This window comes from Argopecten irradians, chromosome 7 (genome assembly GCF_041381155.1).
Source record: "Argopecten irradians isolate NY chromosome 7, Ai_NY, whole genome shotgun sequence".
Lineage (NCBI taxonomy): Eukaryota > Metazoa > Mollusca > Bivalvia > Pectinida > Pectinidae > Argopecten > Argopecten irradians.
In genome coordinates, this window is record NC_091140.1 from 25,721,061 (window position 1) to 25,747,218 (window position 26,158).

The 26,158-nt window shown below is 36.4% G+C and overlaps 1 protein-coding gene across 1 annotated transcript in view; it reads right to left on the bottom strand.

Annotated features, from left to right (window-relative positions):
* The window catches only part of LOC138327108 (macrophage mannose receptor 1-like), a 40,148-nt gene that overhangs the window by 645 nt on the left and 13,345 nt on the right, over positions 1-26,158 (bottom strand). The window contains exons 6-19 of the mRNA XM_069273091.1: positions 24,903-24,982; positions 23,498-23,601; positions 10,463-10,582; positions 10,081-10,209; positions 9,514-9,618; positions 8,726-8,896; positions 8,041-8,129; positions 7,585-7,738; positions 7,191-7,232; positions 6,474-6,650; positions 4,862-4,987; positions 3,898-4,014; positions 3,316-3,492; positions 2,227-2,421 (exon numbers count right to left, since the gene is read on the bottom strand). Of these exons, the coding sequence (XP_069129192.1) occupies positions 2,312-2,421; positions 3,316-3,492; positions 3,898-4,014; positions 4,862-4,987; positions 6,474-6,650; positions 7,191-7,232; positions 7,585-7,738; positions 8,041-8,129; positions 8,726-8,896; positions 9,514-9,618; positions 10,081-10,209; positions 10,463-10,582; positions 23,498-23,601; positions 24,903-24,982 (1,701 nt within the window). The 3' untranslated portion in view covers positions 2,227-2,311. The remainder of the gene's footprint in view (positions 1-2,226; positions 2,422-3,315; positions 3,493-3,897; positions 4,015-4,861; positions 4,988-6,473; positions 6,651-7,190; positions 7,233-7,584; positions 7,739-8,040; positions 8,130-8,725; positions 8,897-9,513; positions 9,619-10,080; positions 10,210-10,462; positions 10,583-23,497; positions 23,602-24,902; positions 24,983-26,158) is intronic.

Sequence of the window (26,158 nt, forward strand, 5' to 3'; positions counted from 1 at the left end):
GGTAACTGGTATGCTGGGGTCACTGTTTCCTGTGAAGATCTGGTAAATAAAAACCATTAGATTACAATATATAACTAAAATTTTATTCGCCTGGAAACTGTACGGTGTTGGTAACTGGTGTGCCGGGGTCACTGTCTCCTGTGAAGATCTGGTAAATAAGACCATTAGATTACAATATATAACTAAAATTTTATCGCCTGAAAACTGTACGGTGTTGGTAACTGGTATGCTGGGGTCACTGTTTCCTGTGAAGATCTGGTAAATAAAAACCATTAGATTACAATATTATAACTAAAATTTTATCGCCTGGGAAACTGTACGGTGTTGGTAACTGGTATGCCGGGGTCACTGTTTCCTGTGAAGATCTGGTAATAAAGACCATTAGATTACAATATATAACTATAAGTTTATCGCTGGGAAACTGTATGGTGATAGTAAGGATAAAAAATAGGTCACAAAGTGACGCTTCATTCACTTGCCAGGTATCCAACCAATATTGACGGAATGTCAATCAAACCAGGTAACTTTGCATTTTGAATTGTGTGTGCTATGATGTTTGCTGACTTTGAATAGGTACATGTGTGTTTGCGAATATCAGACATGGCCATATTACACCTGTTGAATTTTGAATTGTGTGTGTGTTGGTAACTGGATGTGTCAGGGTCACTGTTTCCTGTGAAGATCTGGTAAATAAAAACCATAAGATTACATATATATAACTAAAATGTTATCGCCTGGAAACTGTATGGTGTTGGTAACTGGTGTGCCGGGGTCACTGTTTCCTGTGAAGATCTGGTAAATAAAAACCATTAGATTACAATATATAACTAAAATTTTTATCGCCTGGAAACTGTTACGGTGTTGGTAACTGGTGTGCATGGGGTCACTGTCTCCTGTGAAGATCTGGTAAATAAAAACCATAAGGATTACAATATATAAACTATAAGTTTATCGCCTGGAAGCTGTATGTTGTTGGTAAACTGGTATGCCGGGGTCACTGTTTCCTGTGAAGATCTGGTAAATAAGACCATTAGATTACAATATATAACTAAAATTTTATTGCCTGGAAACTGTATGGTGTTGGTAACTGGTATGCCGGGGTCACTGTTTCCTGTGAAGAATCTGGTAAATATAAAAACCATTAGATTACAATATATAACTGAAATTTTATTGCCTGGAAATTGTCCGGTGTTGGTAACTGGTGTGCCGGGGTCACTGTCTCCTGTGAAGATCTGGTAAATAAAAACCATAAGATTACAATATATAACTATAAGTTTATCGCCTGGAAACTGTATGCTGTTGGTAACTGGTATGCTGGGGTCACTGTTTCCTGTGAAGATCTGGTAAATAAAAACCATTAGATTACAATATATATAACTAAAATTTTATCACCTGGAAACTGTACGGTGTTGGTAACTGGTGTGCCGGGGTCACTGTCTCCTGTGAAGATCTGGTAAATAAGACCATTAGATTACAATATATAACTAAACTTTTATCGCCTGGAAACTGTACGGTGTTGGTAACTGGTATGCCGGGGTCACTGTTTCCTGTGAAGATCTGGTAAATAAGACCATTAGATTACAATATATAACTATTAGTTTATCGCTGGGAAACTGTATGGTGTTAGTAAGGATACAAAATAGGTCACAAAGTCAACAAGTGACGCTTCATTCACTTGCCAGGTATCCAACCAATATTGACGGAATGTCAATCAAACCAGGTAACTTTGCATTTTGAATTGTGTGTGCTATGATGTTTGCTGACTTTGAATAGGTATATGTGTGTTTGCGAATATCAGACATGGCTATATTACACCTGTTGATCGGTCAATTCCAATATGTCAAAAAAATGTTGGAATATCCCAAATTTTGTTTTGTCCCCTGACTATTTCTATCCTCCTACTATTATTAGATGAAGTCAAAGTGGAAATTATCAAAATTAATTACATGTACCATAAAAAAATTCAATCGTTTTATCAAAGGTAAAGGAAACTGAAGCAAGATAATTCAGTTAAAGTAATTGGATATCTGTAACCTTGAAAACGCATCATGGTGATTTCTTTTTACATTCTTTTTTGGGACTCATAGAACCAAGTAGTCTAATACTTTAGGGTTTTGGTAAATTTGAACTGTATAAAGATATAATGTACAAAAAATTTGGACAACTGTTACCTTGAATACAGGTCAAGGTCATTAAAAAGTCACAGTGAGTTTAATTTCCACCCACCTTGACAGTCCCCGGGGGCTCCTCGTACCACTCCCACTCCGAGTAAAAATCGTACTGGTACTGGAGTTTGTAAGTGACCACCCACTCATCCGCGTCTGACCGGCCGGACCGTGGTCACTGCCTTCATCACCACGGTGTTATAGAACGAAGCCTTGATGTACTGACCAGGATTGGTATTAAGGGATGACCAGCCACCTGTATGTTAACAAATAGGCCATTCAGTTATCAACAGATTATACAAGTTTTCATCAATTCTGCAAGTTTTTCTAAACAATCCTTCACATAAAATAAGCCGGATAGAGTTTAAGCAATGTGCCTGATTTTCAGGGAAAAAATATTGCTTAATAATATATACTATAAAATACTGTAATTGAATTATATTGATTTTAAAGAATAGAAATAAAGTCAAACCAGGCCCAGAATACAATTGTTGTATAAAAATAGGGACCATTTGTTATTCAAATCACCATCATTTTGTCTGGAATTCCTACTAAGTGATTACTTGACTTATAGTTGTTGCGGAATATACAAAATTTTACAATAGTAATTAAAACTGATGTTGACATACCATATATGTATGCATTACTAAGTCTTATCTAATTACTTGGTATCACACGCATACATCACACACATACATCACACACTACATCAAACACATCACACACATACATCACACACATACATCACACACTACATCACACGCATACATCACACGCATACATCACACACATACATCACATGCATACATCACACACATACATCACACACATACATCACACACATACATCACACCATACATCACACATACATCACACATACATCACACACATACATCACACGCATACATCACACGCATACATCACACCATACTACACCATACATCACACACACATACATCACACGCATACATCACACACATACATCACACACATACATAATAAAGTACTATACAATCTTTTTATCTCTTAAATACTTATATTATTTGAATGCATCTGCAGGTGCAGCTACCTGTCTTGGCAGTCAAAGTTTATCTGTCCCTGGCCGCTAAACACATCACTAATATACTATAGATGTATCAATCTTGATTACCTCTACTTCCCTTGTAGTACCTAGAGTCCGCAGCTGCGTTTCTGGGTGAGCGAACCGTGGAGGCGGTCAGAGCGTTACCGTCCAACAGACTGTAATTCCCGGAGATCATTGGTTCTACCACACAGACCTTGGGTGGGGTCTCTGTAGGACTACCAGCCGGGATGGTGGTAGGGGCAGCTAAAATACAAAATAAGTCTTAGGTCATGAAACAGTCAGTGGCTAAAATACAAAATAAGTCTTAACTTTGTGTTACCTTCTGGCCTCAAGGTCATGAAACAATCTTAAGGTCAGATTTAGCCAATAACAGCTAGCTAAATAATGTCACGAAAAGGTACATCATTTTTCATTGGCTAAACCAGTTCTTTAGTCTAAGGTTGATTATTGATTCAGATATACATAATATGTACACACATATTTTGTTGTACATATATATGTACCTGACTTTTTACAGATATAAGCATTGGGTTTATTGGGTACATACTTACCTAACTTTTTACAGATATAAGCATTGGGTTTATTGGGTACATACTTACCTAACTTTTTACAGATATAAGCATTGGGTTTGTTGGGTACACTACTTACCTAACTTTTTACAGATATAAGCATTAGGTTTGTCACATCGTTTGTCGTTCCATCTATATTCCCACATGGATACCATCTCAACACAGTCTTCACCAACTCCGGACTCATTGGGTTCACCTTAAACAAAAACATGTGGAATTATGTTGCTAGGTACTGACCACTGGTCTGTGTTTTTTCTTTGGGTACTCCAACTTTCCTCCAAAATCTAAACCTAGCATGTCCTTAAATTGCCCTAAATACATCAAACCAAACCAAATCTATCGAAGAATGGAACTTTTAAAATAGCTTATCAAATAAGCAAAATTTCTGAAAAAAACTTACTGCATTCCTTTTGTGTACATTACATATGTCAAAATAATATGGGGGCCGCGGTAGCCGAGTGGTTAAGATGTCTTGACATATTACCACAAGCCCTCCACCTCTGGGACGCAGGTTCGAATCCTATGTGTTGTAGTTGCCAGGTACTGACCGCTGGTCGGTGGTTTTTTTCCGGGTACTCCGGCTTTCATTCACCAACAAACCTGGCACATCCTTACATGACCTTTTTACAAAATTATATTTGTTACACAACAAGTGAATGATTCTTAGGGACATTTCCATGACTAGAACATGTGTACACTGTCACCTTCCTCAGATAAATTGACCCGACAGCATAAGTACACAGGTATAAAAGTGTAAGAGTTGTCTTTGAGATGAAAGTCGCAGATTGATGCCCAATGTCAATTTTTGCACTGCAGATTATACAACACTATGCAATTGCCCGAAATAAGTTAATCATGCCACACTTGGTCATCTATGTACAAGAGTATTTGCGGTTTGCTCCTTTGTCTGACAACAAGGTCAGTGTACACAACATACTAGTCATTGAAATGTTATACATGAAACTTTCACAGGTTGTGTAACCAATGTTATTACATAAAACCTTCTTTCCTCCTTGAAGACAATATTTAGAAAGAGACAATACCTTGGTCCCAATGGAAGAAAGCGAAGGGAGCGCCATCAATCCACTCCCAGCCTCCTTCCTGGTTACCATCTGTGGCCCCGATCCAGAAATTGTAGGGCACGTTGGACATTCCAGCGGCTAAAATGGCTGTAATATAGAAACATTTTCTGTTTTTAACTTTTTTTCTTTATCGGAGTTAACTGTTATTTTATCAGTCTAATAACAGATTACACCTGTGAACTAACAAGGCAGCAAAGCTACCTGAAAACACAATCTGTAAATTAACTTATGTTGTTGATGCATTGAGAGGTTACCTTCCCTAACTATATATCTGATTCTAAACATTTGTGTGGTAGGCCCTATTTACCTTGTATAACGTTTTGGTCCACTGATACTGGAGAGGTTACCTTCCCTTACTAGACATACTATCATAAATAATCTGTTCCCTTGGTCGACTGATACTAGAGAGGTTACCTCCCCTAGCTTACTAGACATATTATCATAAATATTTGTCATATTTACCCTGTATAGAATTCGTTCCCTAGCTCCACTGATACTGGACAGGTTACCTCCCCTTACTATACATTTACCCTGTATAAAATTCTGTTTCCTTGGTCCACTGATACTGGACAGGTTACCTCCCCTTACTATACATTTACCCTGTATAAAATTCTGTTCCCTTGGTCCACTGATACTGGACAGGTTACCTCCCCTTACTATATATTTACCCTGTATAAAATTCTGTTCCCTTTGTCCACTGATACTGGACAGGTTACCTCCCCTTACTATACATTTACCCTTTATAAAATTCTGTTGTTCCCTTTATCCACTGATACTGGACAAGTTACCTCCCCTTAATATATATTTACCCTGTATAAAATTCTGTTCCCTTGGTCCACTGATACTGGACAGGTTACCTCCCCTTACTATACATTTACCCTGTATAAAATTCTGTTTCCTTGGTCCACTGATACTGGACAGGTTACCACCCCTTACTATACATTTACCCTGTATAAAATTCTGTTCCCTTGGTCCACTGATACTGGACAAGTTACCTCCCCTTACTATATATTTACCCTGTATAAAATTCTGTTCCCTTGGTCCACTGATACTGGACAGGTTACCTCCCCTTACTATATATTTACCCTGTATAAAATTCTGTTCCCTTGGTCCACTGATACTGGACAGGTTACCTCCCCTTACTATATATTTACCCTGTATAAAATTCTGTTCCCTTGGTCCACTGATACTGGACAGGTTACCTCCCCTTACTATATATTTACCCTGTATAAAATTCTGTTCCCTTGGTCCACTGATACTGGACAGGTTACCTCCCCTTACTATATATTTACCCTGTAAAAAATTCTGTTGTTCCCTTTTGGTCCACTGATACTGGACAAGTTACCTCCCCTTACTATATATTTACCCTGTATAAAATTCTGTTCCCTTGGTCCACTGATACTGGACAGGTTACCTCCCCTTACTATATATTTACCCTGTATAAAATTCTGTTCCCTTGGTCCACTGATACTGGACAGGTTACCTCCCCTTACTATATATTTACCCTGTATAAAATTCTGTTCCCTTGGTCCACTGATACTGGACAGGTTACCTCCCCTTACTATATATTTACCCTGTATAAAATTCTGTTCCCTTGGTCCACTGATACTGGACAGGTTTCCTCCCCTACGGTTACAGTCCCACTGAGCATCCGGCCATGTCTTTGGGTGGTCAGATATCACTTGGTAGCAGAAGTCGTCTAGGGCGTTATATTTCCAGTCCGGACCACATTTGTACGACCAACCAAACACTGAAACACCCAACAATTCATTTTACTTCATACTTCAATAATTTGTTTATTGGTCAAACATTTGATCCAATGATATTTGTATGAATTAATGTATGAACGATGAAAAGAGCCATCGGAATAACAAGCTTATTGATTTGATACCAAAGAAAATTTGGCCTCCTATTTAAACTGGACTTCTATTTTCACAATTACAACTGTTAAACTCTTGACATTTCTGTAAAGCATACTAAGTTTTTCAGCTCATCCCATACAGTATAAATTAGTAAAACCTGTGATAAAGGACACCTGCATATAAAGGACACCTGCTTACAAAGGACAGACCCAACAAAGCCATTTGGTGTAATTTATAATTGGCTTTTGTCTAAAGGAAACTTGTCTATAAAGGACATATTTCTGTGTCCATTGGTATTATTTTATATAGACAGATTTGACTTGCTATAGTCATATAATTATAGTATACACTTAATTTTGAAGAACATAGCCTTTGTTTTGTCTTAAAACCTTAATGACAAGAAATTTTATATTTGAATTTCAACAAACCTGTTGTAGACGGAGGGGTGGTCATAGACGGAGGGCCAGCATCTGTAACAATATCACACAAGTTGTACAAAAAATGGAAACAAGTATTGTAACATCCTTATTTCATTAAAATTGTGAACAACTATTTTCTGAGTAAATGTTCAATTAAGAATCACTTTCATTGAAATTGTCACCAAACAGTTGATAAGCTGTCACATAAAAAAAAATATGTTGGTTTAACATGAACATGAACCATCAGATGACATATAAAAAAATTTAAATGATATTATAAGGATTGAAATTTGGTTTTCATTGACATTTAATCATCTCAAAAAATGTCCATTGAGAAATATTAATCATTCAACATAATGTCCTTTTAATAGGAATTAAAACTCTGAAGAAAATGTAGACATACATGATTGCTTTTTACAGATAAAATCCAGTGGACTAGAACAGTTTCCATCATCCCATGAGCCTGTAAAGTCCTGTCTCCCCGCCATGATACGGATACACGTAGAACCATTAGTTACATCATCAGGCTCACCCGGGTAAAAACTCTTAAAAGGTATCTGGGAAAAAAATTATTAGTCATTTTAATGTTGTTTTTTTACTTAATAACTAGAATAAATTAAGTCTTCAGCTAGGAAAACCTGATACATTTGTATATCTTAACATGGTTAAATATCTGTGAAAGTTTATATCTCAATCTGAATTGATATCTCTAATCCACAAAATGTAAACTTCATGAACTTATTTTGGAAAAGAAATTTTGTAGAAAGTTAATAATTATCAGTAGTGTAAAGAGGTAGCAAGTAAAAGTGTACTGTATAGCCAATGTATACATTTATGTGAAAAGAGATTGTATTATTACCGGCATATTATCCACAATCTGAACTATTTGTTTTGTAATTGGACTGTACTGTAGACCGATCCATGCTGTACCTATCTGGGCCTGATTTACTGTAATGAGAAGAAAAGTATCACAACTAAAGAGTTCCAATAAAGGGAGATAACTATAGTGTATCACAACTACAGAAAGTCTCATTTGGGAGGAATGATTATGTACCAGTTACTGCCTTTATTAATTCTGTATTTGTATATTACAGAGTTAGCTGCCCTTGTGGGTAGGTACTAATCTTTACATCACGTGTTGAATCTTACATGGAAGTTTCTAATAAGACAATTTTTAATACTGACCTGATTGAAACTAGATAGTATTAATAGAATCTTACATGGGTCTGTGAAGTGGAAAGGGTTGAGATATCCCTGTCCAATTCACAGACCCATGTAAGATTCTTTTTCTCCCATACTTAGTAGAAAAAATTATGGAATTCTACTTAGTTTCCAGCTTTTTCATCGTGCCATTATCGCAGAAATGTCGTTACGCGTCAAAATTGATGAAGTCATATACAATGCTCCCCGCATGTATTGATGACGTCACGTTATTGCCTAGCGCGTGTGAGCTGTCTTACACCCCCCAGTGTAAGATAGAGATATATTTTCCCTAGCAACCACGAGATATCCCTGTGAAAAATGGGAGAAAACCAACTTCCTACCTGTAATGTATGATTGTTCGTAGGCGTCTGATATAGAGGTGAGTTCGGCATTCCTCGCCACACAGTAATGATGAGCATCAGTAAAGCTGTAGCCAGTCGAGTTGTCCGAGTGACCGAAGTAGTAACAATGGTTTCTGAACAGCTTCCAACCAGGGTCACAGTGACGGGTAACTGGTAAATATAAGAAATATAGGGTCACATTGGTGAGTAACTGATAAATATAGGGTCATAGTGGTGGGTAACTGGTAGATATAGGAAATATATGAGCACAATGGTGGATAACTGGTAAATATAAGAAATATAGGGCCACAGTGGTGAGTAACTGGTAAATATAGGGTCACAGTGCCGGGTAACTGGTAAATGGAAAATATAGGAATAGTCACAGTGGTGGGTAACTGGAAAATACAGGAAATAGTCATAGTGGTGGGTAACATATAGGAAATAGTCATAGTCGTGGGTAGGTAACTGGTAAATATAGGAAATAGTCATAGTCGTGGGTAATGTAACTGGAAAATATAGGAAAAGTATAGTCATAGTGGTGGGTAACTGGAAAATACAGGAAATAGTCATAGTGGTGGGTAACTGGAAAATATAGGAAATAGTCATAGTCGTGGGTATGTAACTGGTAAATATAGGAAATAGTCATAGTCGTAGGTATGTAACTGGTAAATGTTTATAGGAATTATAGGTTCGCAGAGGCATGTATGTTAGTATCAATGATTGACTGTTACTTTATACGGGCCTGACACTAATTAAGTGTACACTACCTGAGAGTTTGTCAATCTTACCTGGAGGAGGTTTCACCGAGACAACCATCTTCATCAGGGGTGACTTACAGATGAAGGGCAGGAAGTCGAAACAGTAACCATTGGACCAATGGCTGCTGCCCGGGCCTGTGCGTAGATATAATGTACACAGATTGAAACAGACAGCATTGTTATATATCTATTTTCATGTACCTCATAAAAGTCCTATTTTATTGAAAAGTGAATCGTTGAATTGTTTAAAACACCAATTTGAGAAATAAAAATAAACTGTTGAATGCATTTATTCTCTATTTCAAAGAAACATTTGATAATAATTCCAGAAGAAACAATATACAAATGTACTTGATTATGATTCCCATGTACAAATATTCAAAATTAATGGTAGCAATTATTTCTTCAAGTATCAAGTTAGACGATCTACAGATATTAGAAGAAATAATGTGGTAAAATATAGGTCTCAGACACTACTTCACAGAGTTATTGTGAAGATACTAACCTATAGTAATGTTATGACAGCTATGATAGTGACCTTGAACTCTTGTGACCCTAAATAGATGGTGACCTTGAACCCTGCTGACCATGACCTACCTATCTGAAGTATCCCACAATTAGTGACCTTGGAATCATGATGTTTTGGGAAATTTGTGTCCCAGTTGATGTAACCGTAGGTAACCATGGTACCGTTAATCCACTGGTATTGATTGGAAGAGTTTACATCTGTAATGATCAACAACAAAATGTGTCAGAGCAACAGGCTCGAAAAACATTATCATGTACATTGTAAATTTTGTATGTTGACACAAAAACATTCTAGGGGAGAGATTAATACAATATAACTACCTCTGGGATGGATTCCAGAGAAACTATAGTCACAAAAGAGTTAACATTGCTAGATAATTAAAACTAAATGAAAACTAAGTCAGCAAAAAGGAAATATTTACTACATATTATAAGGTAACAGACGACTAACCTGAAAAGCCGAGCCACATCCTCTGTATCTGTAGGTTACTGATGGAAGTTCGGATAAAATTCTCTTCATCATCACTGTAACATATAAATGTGACAGTCAATCCAAGTGATGGTGATTTACCTATAAATATTACAGACAATCTAAGTGATGGTGATTTACCTATAAATGTTACAGTCAATCCAAGTGATGGTGATTTACCTATAAATGTTACAGTCAATCCAAGTGATGGTGATTTACCTATAAATGTTACAGTCAATCTAAGTGATGGTGATTTACCTATAAATGTTACAGTCAATCCAAGTGATGGTGATTTACCTATAAATGTTACAGTCAATCCAAGTGATGGTGATTTACCTATAAATGTTACAATCAATCCAAGTGATATGATTTACCTATAAATTTACAGTCAATCCAAGTGATGGTGATTTACCTATAAATGTTACAGTCAATCCAAGTGATGGTGATTTACCTATAAATATTACAGTCAATCCAAGTGATGGTGATTTACCTATAAATGTTACAGTCAATCCAAGTGATGGTGATTTACCTATAAATGTTACAGTCAATCCAAGTGATGGTGATTTACCTATAAATGTTACAGTCAATCCAAGTGATGGTGATTTACCTATAAATATTACAGTCAATCCAAGTGATGGTGATTTACCTATAAATGTTACAGTCAATCTAAGTGATGGTGATTTACCTATAAATATTACAGTCAATCTAAGTGATGGTGATTTACCTATAAATGTTACAGTCAATCCAAGTGATGGTGATTTACCTATAAATATTACAGTCAATCCAAGTGATGGTGATTTACCTATAAATGTTACAGTCAATCCAAGTGATGGTGATTTACCTATAAATGTTACAGTCAATCCAAGTGATGGTGATTTACCTATAAATATTACAGTCAATCCAAGTGATGGTGATTTACCTATAAATGTTACAGTCAATCCAAGTGATGGTGATTTACCTATAAATGTTACAGTCAATCCAAGTGATGGTGATTTACCTATAAATGTTACAGACAATCCAAGTGATGGTGATTTACCTTTAAATGTTACAGTCAATCCAAGTGATGGTGATTTACCTATAAATGTTACAGACAATCCAAGTGATGGTGATTTACCTATAAATGTTACAGTCAATCCAAGTGATGGTGATTTACCTATAAATGTTACAGTCAATCCAAGTGATGGTGATTTACCTTAAATTTACAGTCAATCCAAGTGATGGTGATTTACCTATAAATTTACAGTCAATCCAAGTGATGGTGATTTACCTATAAATGTTACACAGTCAATCCAAGTGATGGTGATTTACCTATAAATGTTACAGTCAATCCAAGTGATGGTGTTTACCTATAATTTACCAATCCAAGTGAAATAAAGTTACAGTCAATCCAAGTGATGGTGATTTACCTATAAATGTTACAGTCAATCCAAGTGATGGTGATTTACCTATAAATATTACAGTCAATCCAAGTGATGGTGATTTACCTATAAATGTTACAGTCAATCCAAGTGATGGTGATTTACCTATAAATATTACAGTCAATCTAAGTGATGGTGATTTACCTATAAATATTACAGTCAATCTAAGTGATGGTGATTTACCTATAAATGTTACAGTCAATCTAAGTGATGGTGATTTACCTATAAATATTACAGTCAATCCAAGTGATGGTGTATTTACCTATAAGATTCATAAATGTTACATGTCAATCCAAGTGATGGTGATTTACCTATAAATATTACAGTCAATCCAAGTGATGGTGATTTACCTATAAATATTACAGTCAATCTAAGTGATGGTGATTTACCTATAAATGTTACAGTCAATCCAAGTGATGGTAATTTACCTATAAATGATTTACCTATAAATGTTACAGACAATCCAAGTGATGGTGATTTACCTTTAAATGTTACAATCAATCCAAGTGATGGTGATTTACCTATAAATGTTACAATCAATCCAAGTGATGGTGATTTACCTGTAAATGTTACAGTCAATCCAAGTGATGGTGATTTACCTTTAAATGTTACAATCAATCCAAGTGATGGTGATTTACCTATAAATGTTACAGACAATCCAAGTGATGGTGATTTACCTTTAAATGTTACAGTCAATCCAAGTGATGGTGATTTACCTATAAATGTTACAGTCAATCTAAGTGATGGTGATTTAGCTATAAGTATTACAGTCAATCTAAGTGATGGTGATTTACCTATAAATGTTACAGTCAATCCAAGTGATGGTGATTTACCTATAAATATTACAGTCAATCCAAGTGATGGTGATTTACCTATAAATATTACAGTCAATCTAAGTGATGGTAATTTACCTATAAATGATTTACCTATAAATGTTACAGTCAATCTAAGTGATGGTGATTTACCTGTAAATGTTACAGTCAATCCAAGTGATGGTGATTTACCTATAAATGTTACATGTCAATCCAAGTGATGGTGAATTACCTATAAATGTTACAGTCAATCCAAGTGATGGTGATTTACCTATAAATATTACAGTCAATCCAAGTGATGGTGATTTACCTATAAATGTTACAGTCAATCCAAGTGATGGTGATTTACCTATAAATATTACAGTCAATCTAAGTGATGGTGATTTACCTATAAATGTTACAGACAATCTAAGTGATGGTGATTTACCTATAAATGTTACAGTCAATTTAAGTGATGGTGATTTACCTGTAAATGTTACAGTCAATCCAAGTGATGGTGATTTACCTGTAAATGTTACAGTCAATCCAAGTGATGGTGATTTACCTATAAATGTTACAGTCAATCTAAGTGATGGTGATTTACCTATAAATATTACAGTCAATCTAAGTGATGGTGATTTACCTATAAATGTTACAGTCAATCCAAGTGATGGTGATTTACCTATAAATATTACAGTCAATCTAAGTGATGGTGATTTACCTATAAATGTTACAGTCAATCCAAGTGATGGTGACCTTTAAATGTTACAGTCAATCCAAGTGATGGTGATTTACCTATAAATGTTACAGTCAATCCAAGTGATGGTGATTTACCTATAAATATTACAGTCAAATTAAGTGATGGTGATTTACCTATAAATGTTACAGTCAATCCAAGTGATGGTGATTTACCTATAAATGTTACAGTCAATCTAAGTGATGGTGATTTACCTATAAATATTACAGTCAATCTAAGTGATGTTGATTTACCTATAAATATTACAGTCAATCCAAGTGATGGTGATTTACCTATAAATGTTACAGTCAATCTAAGTGGTGGTGATTTACCTATAAATGTTACAGTCAATCTAAGTGATGGTGATTTACCTATAAATATTACAGTCAATCTAAGTGATGGTGATTTACCTATAAATATTACAGTCAATCTAAGTGATGGTGATTTACCTATAAATGTTACAGTCAATCTAAGTGATGGTGATTTACCTATAAATATTACAGTCAATCTAAGTGATGGTGATTTACCTATAAATATTACAGTCAATCTAAGTGATGGTGATTTACCTATAAATGTTACAGTCAATCTAAGTGATGGTGATTTACCTATAAATATTACAGTCAATCTAAGTGATGGTGATTTACCTATAAATGTTACAGTCAATCCAAGTGATGGTGATTTACCTGTAAATGTTACAGTCAATCCAAGTGATGGTGATTTACCTATAAATGTTACAGTCAATCTAAGTGATGGTGATTTACCTATAAATGTTACAGTCAATCCAAGTGATGGTGATTTACCTATAAATGTTACAGTCAATCCAAGTGATGGTGATTTACCTATAAATGTTACAGTCAATCCAAGTGATGGTGATTTACCTATAAATGTTACAGTCAATCCAAGTGATGGTGATTTACCTATAAATGTTACATGTCAATCCAAGTGATGGTGATTTACCTATAAATGTTACAGTCAATCCAAGTGATGGTGATTAACCTATAATATTACAGTCAATCTAAGTGATGGTGATTTACCTGTAAATGTTACAGTCAATCCAAGTGATGGTGATTTACCTATAAATGTTACAGTCAATCAAAGTGATGGTGATTTACCTATAAATATTACAGTCAATCCAAGTGATGGTGATTTACCTATAAATATTACAGTCAATCCAAGTGATGGTGATTTACCTATAAATGTTACAGTCAATCCAAGTGATGGTGATTTACCTATAAATGTTACAGTCAATCCAAGTGATGGTGATTTACCTGTAAATGTTTACAGTCAATCCAAGTGATGGTGATTTACCTATAAATGTTACAGTCAATCCAAGTGATGGTGATTTACCTATAAATATTACAGTCAATCCAAGTGAATGGTGATTTACCTATAAATGTTACAGTCAATCCAAGTGATGGTGATTTACCTATAAATATTACAGTCAATCCAAGTGATGGTGATTTACCTATAAATGTTACAGTCAATCCAAGTGATGGTGATTTTACCTATAAATATTGATGATTTACCCTATAATCTTCAATATTCAAAGGCACTAAATTTTGGCATCTTTTCTTTTATAACTTACTTCCATTCAGTGACTTTTGTTGAGTTTACCTATCGCCCATTTGGGGATTACAGTCCCTGGTCACCGATGGTGATTTACTCTAAAATGTCGCAGTCTCAGTCAGCACAAATTCAATGTGATGGACGATTGTTTGCCCGTTGTCTTTACTAAATGTGACCATTGGGGTTGTGATTTACTTTCTCTAAATGTTACAACGAAAGCACAATCGAAGTAATTATAATGGTCTACCCCGAAATTACCTCTACTAATACATATATACAGACAATGTTTCAACAAATATACCGCAGCCTCCCATGGCATTGGAACCAAGCAATTTTTAAATGTAGAACCGTCTGAAATCTTTTAGTGAAAGGGACGTTTTCAATTTTCTAATCACGTTTTGGCCATTAAAGACAATCAATATGATTTATAGTAGACTTTTTTTCTACTTGATTCTGCCAATTAATACATATTGAACTACAAAAAATGTATTACATGTTATACGTTCAAATATTTACAATAACACTTTACAATATTTAAATAAAAAGTTATTCTTGTTTTTATAATAGATAAAATTCAATTTCAAGAAGTGTGTATCACATACCACTACTGTAAAATGTATTGTCACCAATAATACCTTGTTTGTTGTCTTGGCTATTATTATTAACCTAAAACCGTCTGTTAACAGTCACAGGGTCAAAAGTCAAATGGTAAAATTTATGTGTTGCGTTATGGAGTAAGTACCAATGCTAGTCAACACCACAAATACCTTCAAGGAAGACGTTAACAGTAGGGACCAACAGTTAGTAAGAAGAACCAAAATCATACATTTAGTCTACTTAATTTAGTCTAACTATGGTGAAACAAAATCAACTTCATACTTAATACCTTCGACTGTCAACACCACATGTAGTCAACACCAACAAATACACTTTCTACTTATTTAGTTAGTAACACCACTGCTTAGTAACAACCACCACTAGTCACACCAACAAAATACCGTTCTACTATAACACCACCTGCTAGTCAACACCACTAATACATTCTCCTTTACGCCACGGCTAGTCAACACCCACAAATACATTTCTACTTAACGCCACGGCTTAGTCTAACACCACACAAAATATCCTATCTACTTAAACACCAACAGCAAGTTAACACCCACAAAATACTTCTTTACGTAACACCACTGCTAGGTCATAACACTCACAAATACCTTATTGCTTAATTTACCAAACAGCTGACGTATATACCACAAATACCTTCTACTTAACACCACCAGTTAGTCAACACTCACAAATAACCTTCTACTTAACACAACCACTGCTAAGTCACACACACAAGATACCTTCTACTTAACTACCACCGCTAGTCAACATCCACAAATACCTTCTACTTAACACCACACAAGTTCAACACCACAAATACCTTCTACTTAAACGCCACGGCTACGTGTCAACACCACAAATACCTTCTACTTAACACCACCACTAGTCCAACACCACAATATACCTTCTAACTTAAACACCACGGCATAGTCAACACCACAAATACCTTCTACTTAACCACACTAGTAAAGTCAACACCACAAATACCTTCTACTTACCACACCACCGGCTAGTCAACACCACACAAATACCTTCTACTTAACACTCACCGCTAGTCAACACCACAAATACCTTCTACTATTAACACCACCCGGCTAGTCAACACCACAAATACCTTCTACTTAAACACCACGGCTAGTCAACACCACAAATACCTTCTACTTAACACCACAGCTAGTCAACACCACAAATACCTTCTACTTAACCCCACTGCTAGTCAACACCAAAATACCCTTCTACTTAGCCAGGCTGTAGTCAACACCCAAATACCTTCTACTTAACACCACAGCAAGTCAACACCACAAATACCTTCTACTTAAACACCACTGCTAGTCAACACCACAAATACCTTCTACTTAACACCCACCTGCTAGTCAACACCACAAATACCTTCTACTTAAAACACCACGGCTAGTCAACACCACAAATACCTTCTACTTAACACCACCACTAGTCAACACCACAAATACCTTCTACTTAACACCACAGCTAGTCAAACACCACAAATACCTTCTACTTACACCACCACACGCAAGTCAACACCACAAATACCTTCTACTTAACACCACTGCTAGTCAACACCACAAATACCTTCTACTTAACAACCACACGCTAGGTCAAACACCACAAATACCTTCTACTTAACACCACCGCTAGTCAACACCACAAATACCTTCTACTTAACACCACCACTGGCTAGTCAACACCACAAATACCTTCTACTTAACACCACCGCTAGTCAACACCACAAATACCTTCTACTTAACACCACAGCAAGTCAACACCACAAATACCTCTACTTAACACCACCACTAGTCAACACCACAAATACCTTCTACTTAACACCACAAGCTAGTCAACACACACAAATACCTTCTACTTAACACCACTGCTAGTCAACACCACAAATACCTTCTACTTAACACCACCGCTAGTCAACACCACAAATACCTTCTACTTAACACCACTGCTAGTCAACACCACAAATACCTTCTACTTAACACCACTGCTAGTCAACACACACAAATACCTGCTAGTCAACACCACAAATACCTTCTACTTAAAACACCACTGCTAGTCAACACCACAAATACCTTCTACTTAACACCACGGCTAGTCAACACCACAAATACCTTCTACTTAACACCACGGCTAGTCAACACCACAAATACCTTCTACTTAACACCACCACTAGTCAACACCACAAATACCTTCTACTTAACACCACGGCTAGTCAATACCACAACTATACCTTCTACTTAACACCACTGCTAGTCAACACCACAAATACCTTCTACTTAAACCACGCTAGTCAACACCACAAATACCTTCTACTTAAACCACGCTAGTCAACACCACAAATACCTTCTACTTAACACCACAGCTAGTCAACACCACAAATACCTTCTACTTAACACCACTGCTAGTCAACACCACAAATACCTTCTACTTAACACCACAGCTAGTCAACACCACAAATACCTTCTACTTAACACCACCGCTAGTCAACACCACAAATACCTTCTACTTAACACCACAGCTAGTCAACACCACAAATACCTTCTACTTAACACCACTGCTAGTCAACACCACAAATACCTTCTACTTAACACCACTGCTAGTCAACACCACAAATACCTTCTACTTAACACCACGCTAGTCAACACCACAAATACCTTCTACTTAACACCACGGCTAGTCAACACCACAAATACCTTCTACTTAACGCCACTGCTAGTCAACACCACAAATACCTTCTACTTAACACCACAGCTAGTCAACACCACAAATACCTTCTACTTAACACCACGGCTAGTCAACACCACAAATACCTTCTACTTAACACCACGCTAGTCAACACCACAAATACCTTCTACTTAACACCACTGCTAGTCAACACCACAAATACCTTCTACTTAACACCACCACTAGTCAACACCACAAATACCTTCTACTTAACACCACTGCTAGTCAACACCACAAATACCTTCTACTTAACACCACTGCTAGTCAACACCACAAATACCTTCTACTTAACACCACAGCTAGTCAACACCACAAATACCTTCTACTTAACACCACAGCTAGTCAACACCACAAATACCTTCTACTTAACACCACGGCTAGTCAACACCACAAATACCTTCTACTTAACACCACTGCTAGTCAACACCACAAATACCTTCTACTTAACACCACCGCTAGTCAACACCACAAATACCTTCTACTTAACACCACTGCTAGTCAACACCACAAATACCTTCTACTTAACACCACTGCTAGTCAACACCACAAATACCTTCTACTTAACACCACTGCTAGTCAACACCACAAATACCTTCTACTTAACACCACCACTAGTCAACACCACAAATACCTTCTACTTAACACCACAGCTAGTCAACACCACAAATACCTTCTACTTAACACCACAGCTAGTCAACACCACAAATACCTTCTACTTAACACCACCGCTAGTCAACACCACAAATACCTTCTACTTAACACCACTGCTAGTCAACACCACAAATACCTTCTACTTAACACCACTGCTAGTCAACATCACAAATACCTTCTACTTAACACCACTGCTAGTCAACACCACAAATACCTTCTACTTAACACCACTGCTAGTCAACACCACAAATACCTTCTACTTAACACCACCGCTAGTCAACACCACAAATACCTTCTACTTAACACCACTGCTAGTCAACACCACAAATACCTTCTACTTAACACACCACACCTTCTAGTCAACACATATCCAACACACAAATACCTTCTACTTAACACCACTGCTAGTCAACACCACAAATACCTTCTACTTAACACCACAGCTAGTCAACACCACAAATACCTTCTACTTAACACCACTGCTAGTCAACACCACAAATACCTTCTACTTAACACCACAGCTAGTCAACACCACAAATACCTTCTACTTAACACCACGGCTAGTCAACACCACAAATACCTTCTACTTAACACCACCACTAGTCAACACCACAAATACCTTCTACTTAACACCACTGCTAGTCAACACCACAAATACCTTCTACTTAACACCACTGCTAGTCAACACCACAAATACCTTCTACTTAACACCACCACTAGTCAACACCACAAATACCTTCTACTTAACACCACACGCTAGTCAACACCACAAATACCTTCTACTTAACACCACGCTAGTCAACACCACAAATACCTTCTACTTAACACCACGCTAGTCAACACCACAAATACCTTCTACTTAACACCACACTGCTAGTCAACACCACAAATACCTTCTACTTAACACCACTGCTAGTCAACACCACAAATACCTTCTACTTAACACCACTGCTAGTCAACACCACAAATACCTTCTACTTAACACCACTGCTAGTCAACACCACAAATACCTTCTACTTAACACCACTGCTAGTCAACACCACAAATACCTTCTACTTAACACCACCACTAGTCAACACCACAAATACCTTCTACTTAACACCACGCTAGTCAACACCACAAATACCTTCTACTTAACACCACGCTAGTCAACACCACAAATACCTTCTACTTAACACCACGCTAGTCAACACCACAAATACCTTCTACTTAACACCACAGCTAGTCAACACCACAAATACCTTCTACTTAACACCACGCTAGTCAACACCACAAATACCTTCTACTTAACACCACGCTAGTCAACACCACAAATACCTTCTACTTAACACCACGCTAGTCAACACCACAAATACCTTCTACTTAACACCACGCTAGTCAACACCACAAATACCTTCTACTTAACACCACGCTAGTCAACACCACAAATACCTTCTACTTAACACCACTGCTAGTCAACACCACAAATACCTTCTACTTAACACCACGCTAGTCAACACCACAAATACCTTCTACTTAACACCACTGCTAGTCAACACCACAAATACCTTCTACTTAACACCACTGCTAGTCAACACCACAAATACCTTCTACTTACACACCACTGCTAGTCAACACCACAAATACCTTCTACTTAACACCACTGCTAGTCAACACCACAAATACCTTCTACTTAACACCACAGCTAGTCAACACCACAAATACCTTCTACTTAACACCACTGCTAGTCAACACCACAAATACCTTCTACTTAACTTCTACTTAACACCACCGCTAGTCAACACCACAAATACCTTCTACTTAACACCACTGCTAGTCAACACCACAAATACCTTCTACTTAACACCACTGCTAGTCAACACCACAAATACCTTCTACTTAACACCACAGCTAGTCAACACCACAAATACCTTCTACTTAACACCACTGCTAGTCAACACCACAAATACCTTCTACTTAACACCACTGCTAGTCAACACCACAAATACCTTCTACTTAACACCACTGCTAGTCAACACCACAAATACCTTCTACTTAACACCACTGCTAGTCAACACCACAAATACCTTCTACTTAACACCACAGCAAGTCAACACCACAAATACCTTCTACTTAACACCACGCTAGTCAACACCACAAATACCTTCTACTTAACACCACGCTAGTCAACACCACAAATACCTTCTACTTAACCACGCTAGTCAACACCACAAATACCTTCTACTTAACACCACGCTAGTCAACACACAAATACCTTCTACTTAACACCACTGCTAGTCAACACCACAAATACCTTCTACTTAACACCACGCTAGTCAACACCACAAATACCTTCTACTTAACACCACGGCTAGTCAACACCACAAATACCTTCTACTTAAAACCACAGCTAGTCAACACCACAAATACCTTCTACTTAACGCCACAGCTAGTCAACACCACAAATACCTTCTACTTAACACCACAGCTAGTCAACACCACAAATACCTTCTACTTAACACCACGCTAGTCAACACCACAAATACCTTCTACTTAACACCACGCTAGTCAACACCACAAATACCTTCTACTTAACACCACCGCTAGTCAACACCACAAATACCTTCTACTTTAACACCACTGCTAGTCAACACCACAAATACCTTCTACTTAACACCACTGCTAGTCAACACCACAAATACCTTCTACTTAACACCACCGCTAGTCAACACCACAAATACCTTCTACTTAACACCACCGCTAGTCAACACCACAAATACCTTCTACTTAACACCACGCTAGTCAACACCACAAATACCTTCTACTTAACACCACGCTAGTCAACACCACAAATACCTTCTACTTAACACCACCACGGCTAGTCAACACCACAAATACCTTCTACTTAACACCACTGCTAGTCAACACCACAAATACCTTCTACTTAACACCACAGCTAGTCAACACCACAAATACCTTCTACTTAACACCACGCTAGTCAACACCACAAATACCTTCTACTTAACACCACTGCTAGTCAACACCACAAATACCTTCTACTTAACACCACGCTAGTCAACACCACAAATACCTTCTACTTACTAGTCAACACACAAATACCTTACTTAACACCACGCTAGTCAACACCACAAATACCTTCTACTTAACACCACTGCTAGTCAACACCACAAATACCTTCTACTTAACACCACGCTAGTCAACACCACAAATACCTTCTACTTAACACCACACGCTAGTCAAACCACAAATACCTTCTACTTAACACCACCGCTAGTCAACACCACAAATACCTTCTACTTAACACACACAGCTAGTCAACACCACAAATACCTTCTACTTAACACCACCGCTAGTCAACACCACAAATACCTTCTACTTAACACCACAGCTAGTCAACACCACAAATACCTTCTACTTAACACCACAGCTAGTCAACACCACAAATACCTTCTACTTAACACCACGCTAGTCAACACCACAAATACCTTCTACTTAACACCACCACTAGTCAACACCACAAATACCTTCTACTTAACACCACCACTAGTCAACACCACAAATACCTTCTACTTAACACCACAGCTAGTCAACACCACAAATACCTTCTACTTAACACCACTGCTAGTCAACACCACAAATACCTTCTACTTAACACCACGGCTAGTCAACACCACAAATACCTTCTACTTAACACCACCACTAGTCAACACCACAAATACCTTCTACTTAACACCACAGCTAGTCAACACCACAAATACCTTCTACTTAACACCACGGCTAGTCAACACCACAAATACCTTCTACTTAACACCACAGCTAAAGTCAACACCACAAATACCTTCTACTTAACACCACGGCTAGTCAACACCACAAATACCTTCTCTAATCCACCGCTAGTCAACCACAAATACCTTCTACTTAACACCACAGCTAGTCAACACCACAAATACCTTCTACTTAACACCACTGCTAGTCAACACCACAAATACCTTCTACTTAACACCACCGCTAGTCAACACCACAAATACCTTCTACTTAACACCACCACTAGTCAACACCACAAATACCTTCTACTTAACACCACTGCTAGTCAACACCACAAATACCTTCTACTAAGTATGGTTTATTTATAACTACAGTACTCTGCATTGGTTGTAAAACTTTTTGCGTGAATTCATTGGTTTTATACAATACATAATAGATCTAATACACATTTTTTTGTGGATAAAAAAGAAGTTGATTTAGATGTTATGTTAGAATAATAATAATACAGTTAAACAAACTAGTGTATAGACAGCAACTTCCAGCTGACAATTGAGAAGTGTAAGTTACAGTGTTACGATTATTTATGACGTCATAGATAACTGATGTCAGAATTGTATGTTGTTACACAAATGTTACATTACATTGTATCCAGCTAATTTAAGTAGGTGTAGAGTGGTCGAAATGTAAACATAAAATGATGATGAGACAATTCCGAGCTGATGATATGAATCATACGTACCTTGTGGTCGAGAGCAAATGAATTTTTTTTCCACCACACATAGTTCCGATTCCCACAAATAGTTAGCAATTGCGTTAGCGAACACACAGGTACCGCCTCTCTTCCTGTTAGCGAACATAGCATATATGTGGTTTAAATTACAAACCCTATATTTACAGTTGAAAATATTGTTAATAACAAGGTGAAGTTATCAAGTCCCATAACTCTTGCAAATATTGATGTATTTTGTCCAGTATCAAACCAATCTAAGATCTCATTAATATAAAGCAAGATATCAAATTTGGTATAAATCGGACAATAAATACTCAAGTAATTGAGCGGAAACCAAGGATTTATCTATTTTTGACGATTTTAAAGTCCAGTAACTTTCGCAAACTTTTGACCATTATCGAACTCATTTGAAAACTCATTAATAAAACAATACATAAAATTTGGTTATAGTTGGACAATAAATATTTTAGTTATCGAGCGGAAACCATGGATCTATATGTTTTGACAACTTTAATGTTGTGTAACTCTTGCAAATATTGACGGATTTTGACCAATATCGAATTCATCCAAGATCTCACTGATATAAAGCAATACACCAAATTTGGTTGAAATCAGACAATAAATAAGTTATCTCATGGAAACCATTTCCCAGACGCCGACCACCCGGAGACACCGACGCCGAAGCCGACATAGTGATACCCAAGTGCTGCCCTTTCGTTGCAGTTGACACAAAAACGGGGGCTGGGGCCTTTTAATTGGGAATTTTAAGTCATATATAGTAAAATTGGAGGCTTGCTGTGGTTATTTCTGGAAGGAAATGTTTTCAATACGATTTCCTCATATTCAACAAAAACTGTAAATCTGAAATATCAGCTGGGAAATTTAGCTACCAAAAATTTCTATTAGGAATGAAGCCCATTATCAGCTCCAAAATACTTTATGCTTGTTTGACTTTTGTCACGCCAGATCAAAAGAGCTATGGTGTCAATTAGCAGCCAGTAAAATATTTTGGTAAAGAATTAGAAGGTTTTCAAATATTTTAACATATGTGGCAAGGTCATTTCCAAAACTTTATTACGAACAGTGATAGTAAATGCAGAGTAAAGAATATTGTATGTGCTTTACAGGCAAGAAATGCTGTGACAAAATATGGATCTATTGTGATTTTCTGTATATTGTTTAGAAAGTAATAATGTCAATTAAAAATGAATTCATGATTGTGCTAACTTTTGTAAGATCGCTTTTGTGCTAAAATTTGATAGCCAAAAAAGCAGTATATATGTATGTATGGCATAACTCCAGTTATAACAATTACTGTTATGTTTCCTATAAATGAGCCAATACATTAACAGATAGTATATGTACCAGTTTGATGACTGTATAAGTTAGAATATATCCATGTACATAGACTTACAGGATTTGTCTACCGTAGGAGTACCAGGCTTGATAGCGGAGAGTACGGTTGTTGATTAGCATAAAAGTTCCCGGCCTAATCTGTGGAAATATACAATTATATTTAATCTATATAATTATACAATATATTTTATAATTATACAATGTTTTACATAATTATAGAACTTATTACATAGTTATACAATGTATTACATAATTATAGAACTTATTACATACTTATACAATGTATTACATAATTATAGAACTTATTACATAGTTATACAATGTATTACATAATTATAGAACTTATTACATAGTTATACAATGTATTACATAAATATAGAACTTATTACATAGTTATACAATGTATTACATAATTATAGAACTTATTACATAGTTATACAATGTATTACATAATTATAGAACTTATTACATAGTTATACAATGTATTACATAATTATAGAACTTATTACATAGTTATACAATGTATTACATAATTATAGAACTTATTACATAGTTATACAATGTATTACATAATTATAGAACTTATTACATAGTTATACAATGTATTACATAATTATACAACGTATTGCATAATTATACAATGCATTACATACAGTTTGAAGAATATTCTATGACAATTAATCTATTCTAGCAAATAGATTAGGCTTGTTAGTATGGTCTGATATAAATTTATTATACAAACCATTTAATTACTGTTCTTGGCATAGGTCGAAGAACAATTTTGTCTTATTGGTAAAAAATGTGCAATACCCTAATTACATCTAATCATATACAAGTTTGTACACCAGTTTATGGTAATTAGTTGTTCTTGGGCATAGGGTCGAAGAACAATTTTGTCTTATTGGTAAAAAATGTGCAATACCCCTAAACGCTGTACATCTAATTCTGTGTCATATACGAGTTTGTACACCGAGTGTTATGGTAATTAGTTGTTTTGGGGCATTGGGTCGAAGAACCACGGACACATTGCACTATAGCAACTATAACATTTTATTTGTAACCATTTTTGTTAAACTTTTGTAATATGTCAACTTGGGCATTGGGTCGAAGTTGTTTAAATATGTTTTAGTAACTAATTATAAGGGCGGCTGGATGCTGACTGGAGACTATCTTACCATATATTCTTATATCACAGAAAGACTTTGGCATCCATAAATTGGAGGGGTTGTATAATATCAACTTGGGCATTGGGTCGAATTTGATTTACTATGTTTGCGTAACTAAGGACGGCTGGATGATGACTGGAGGACTTGT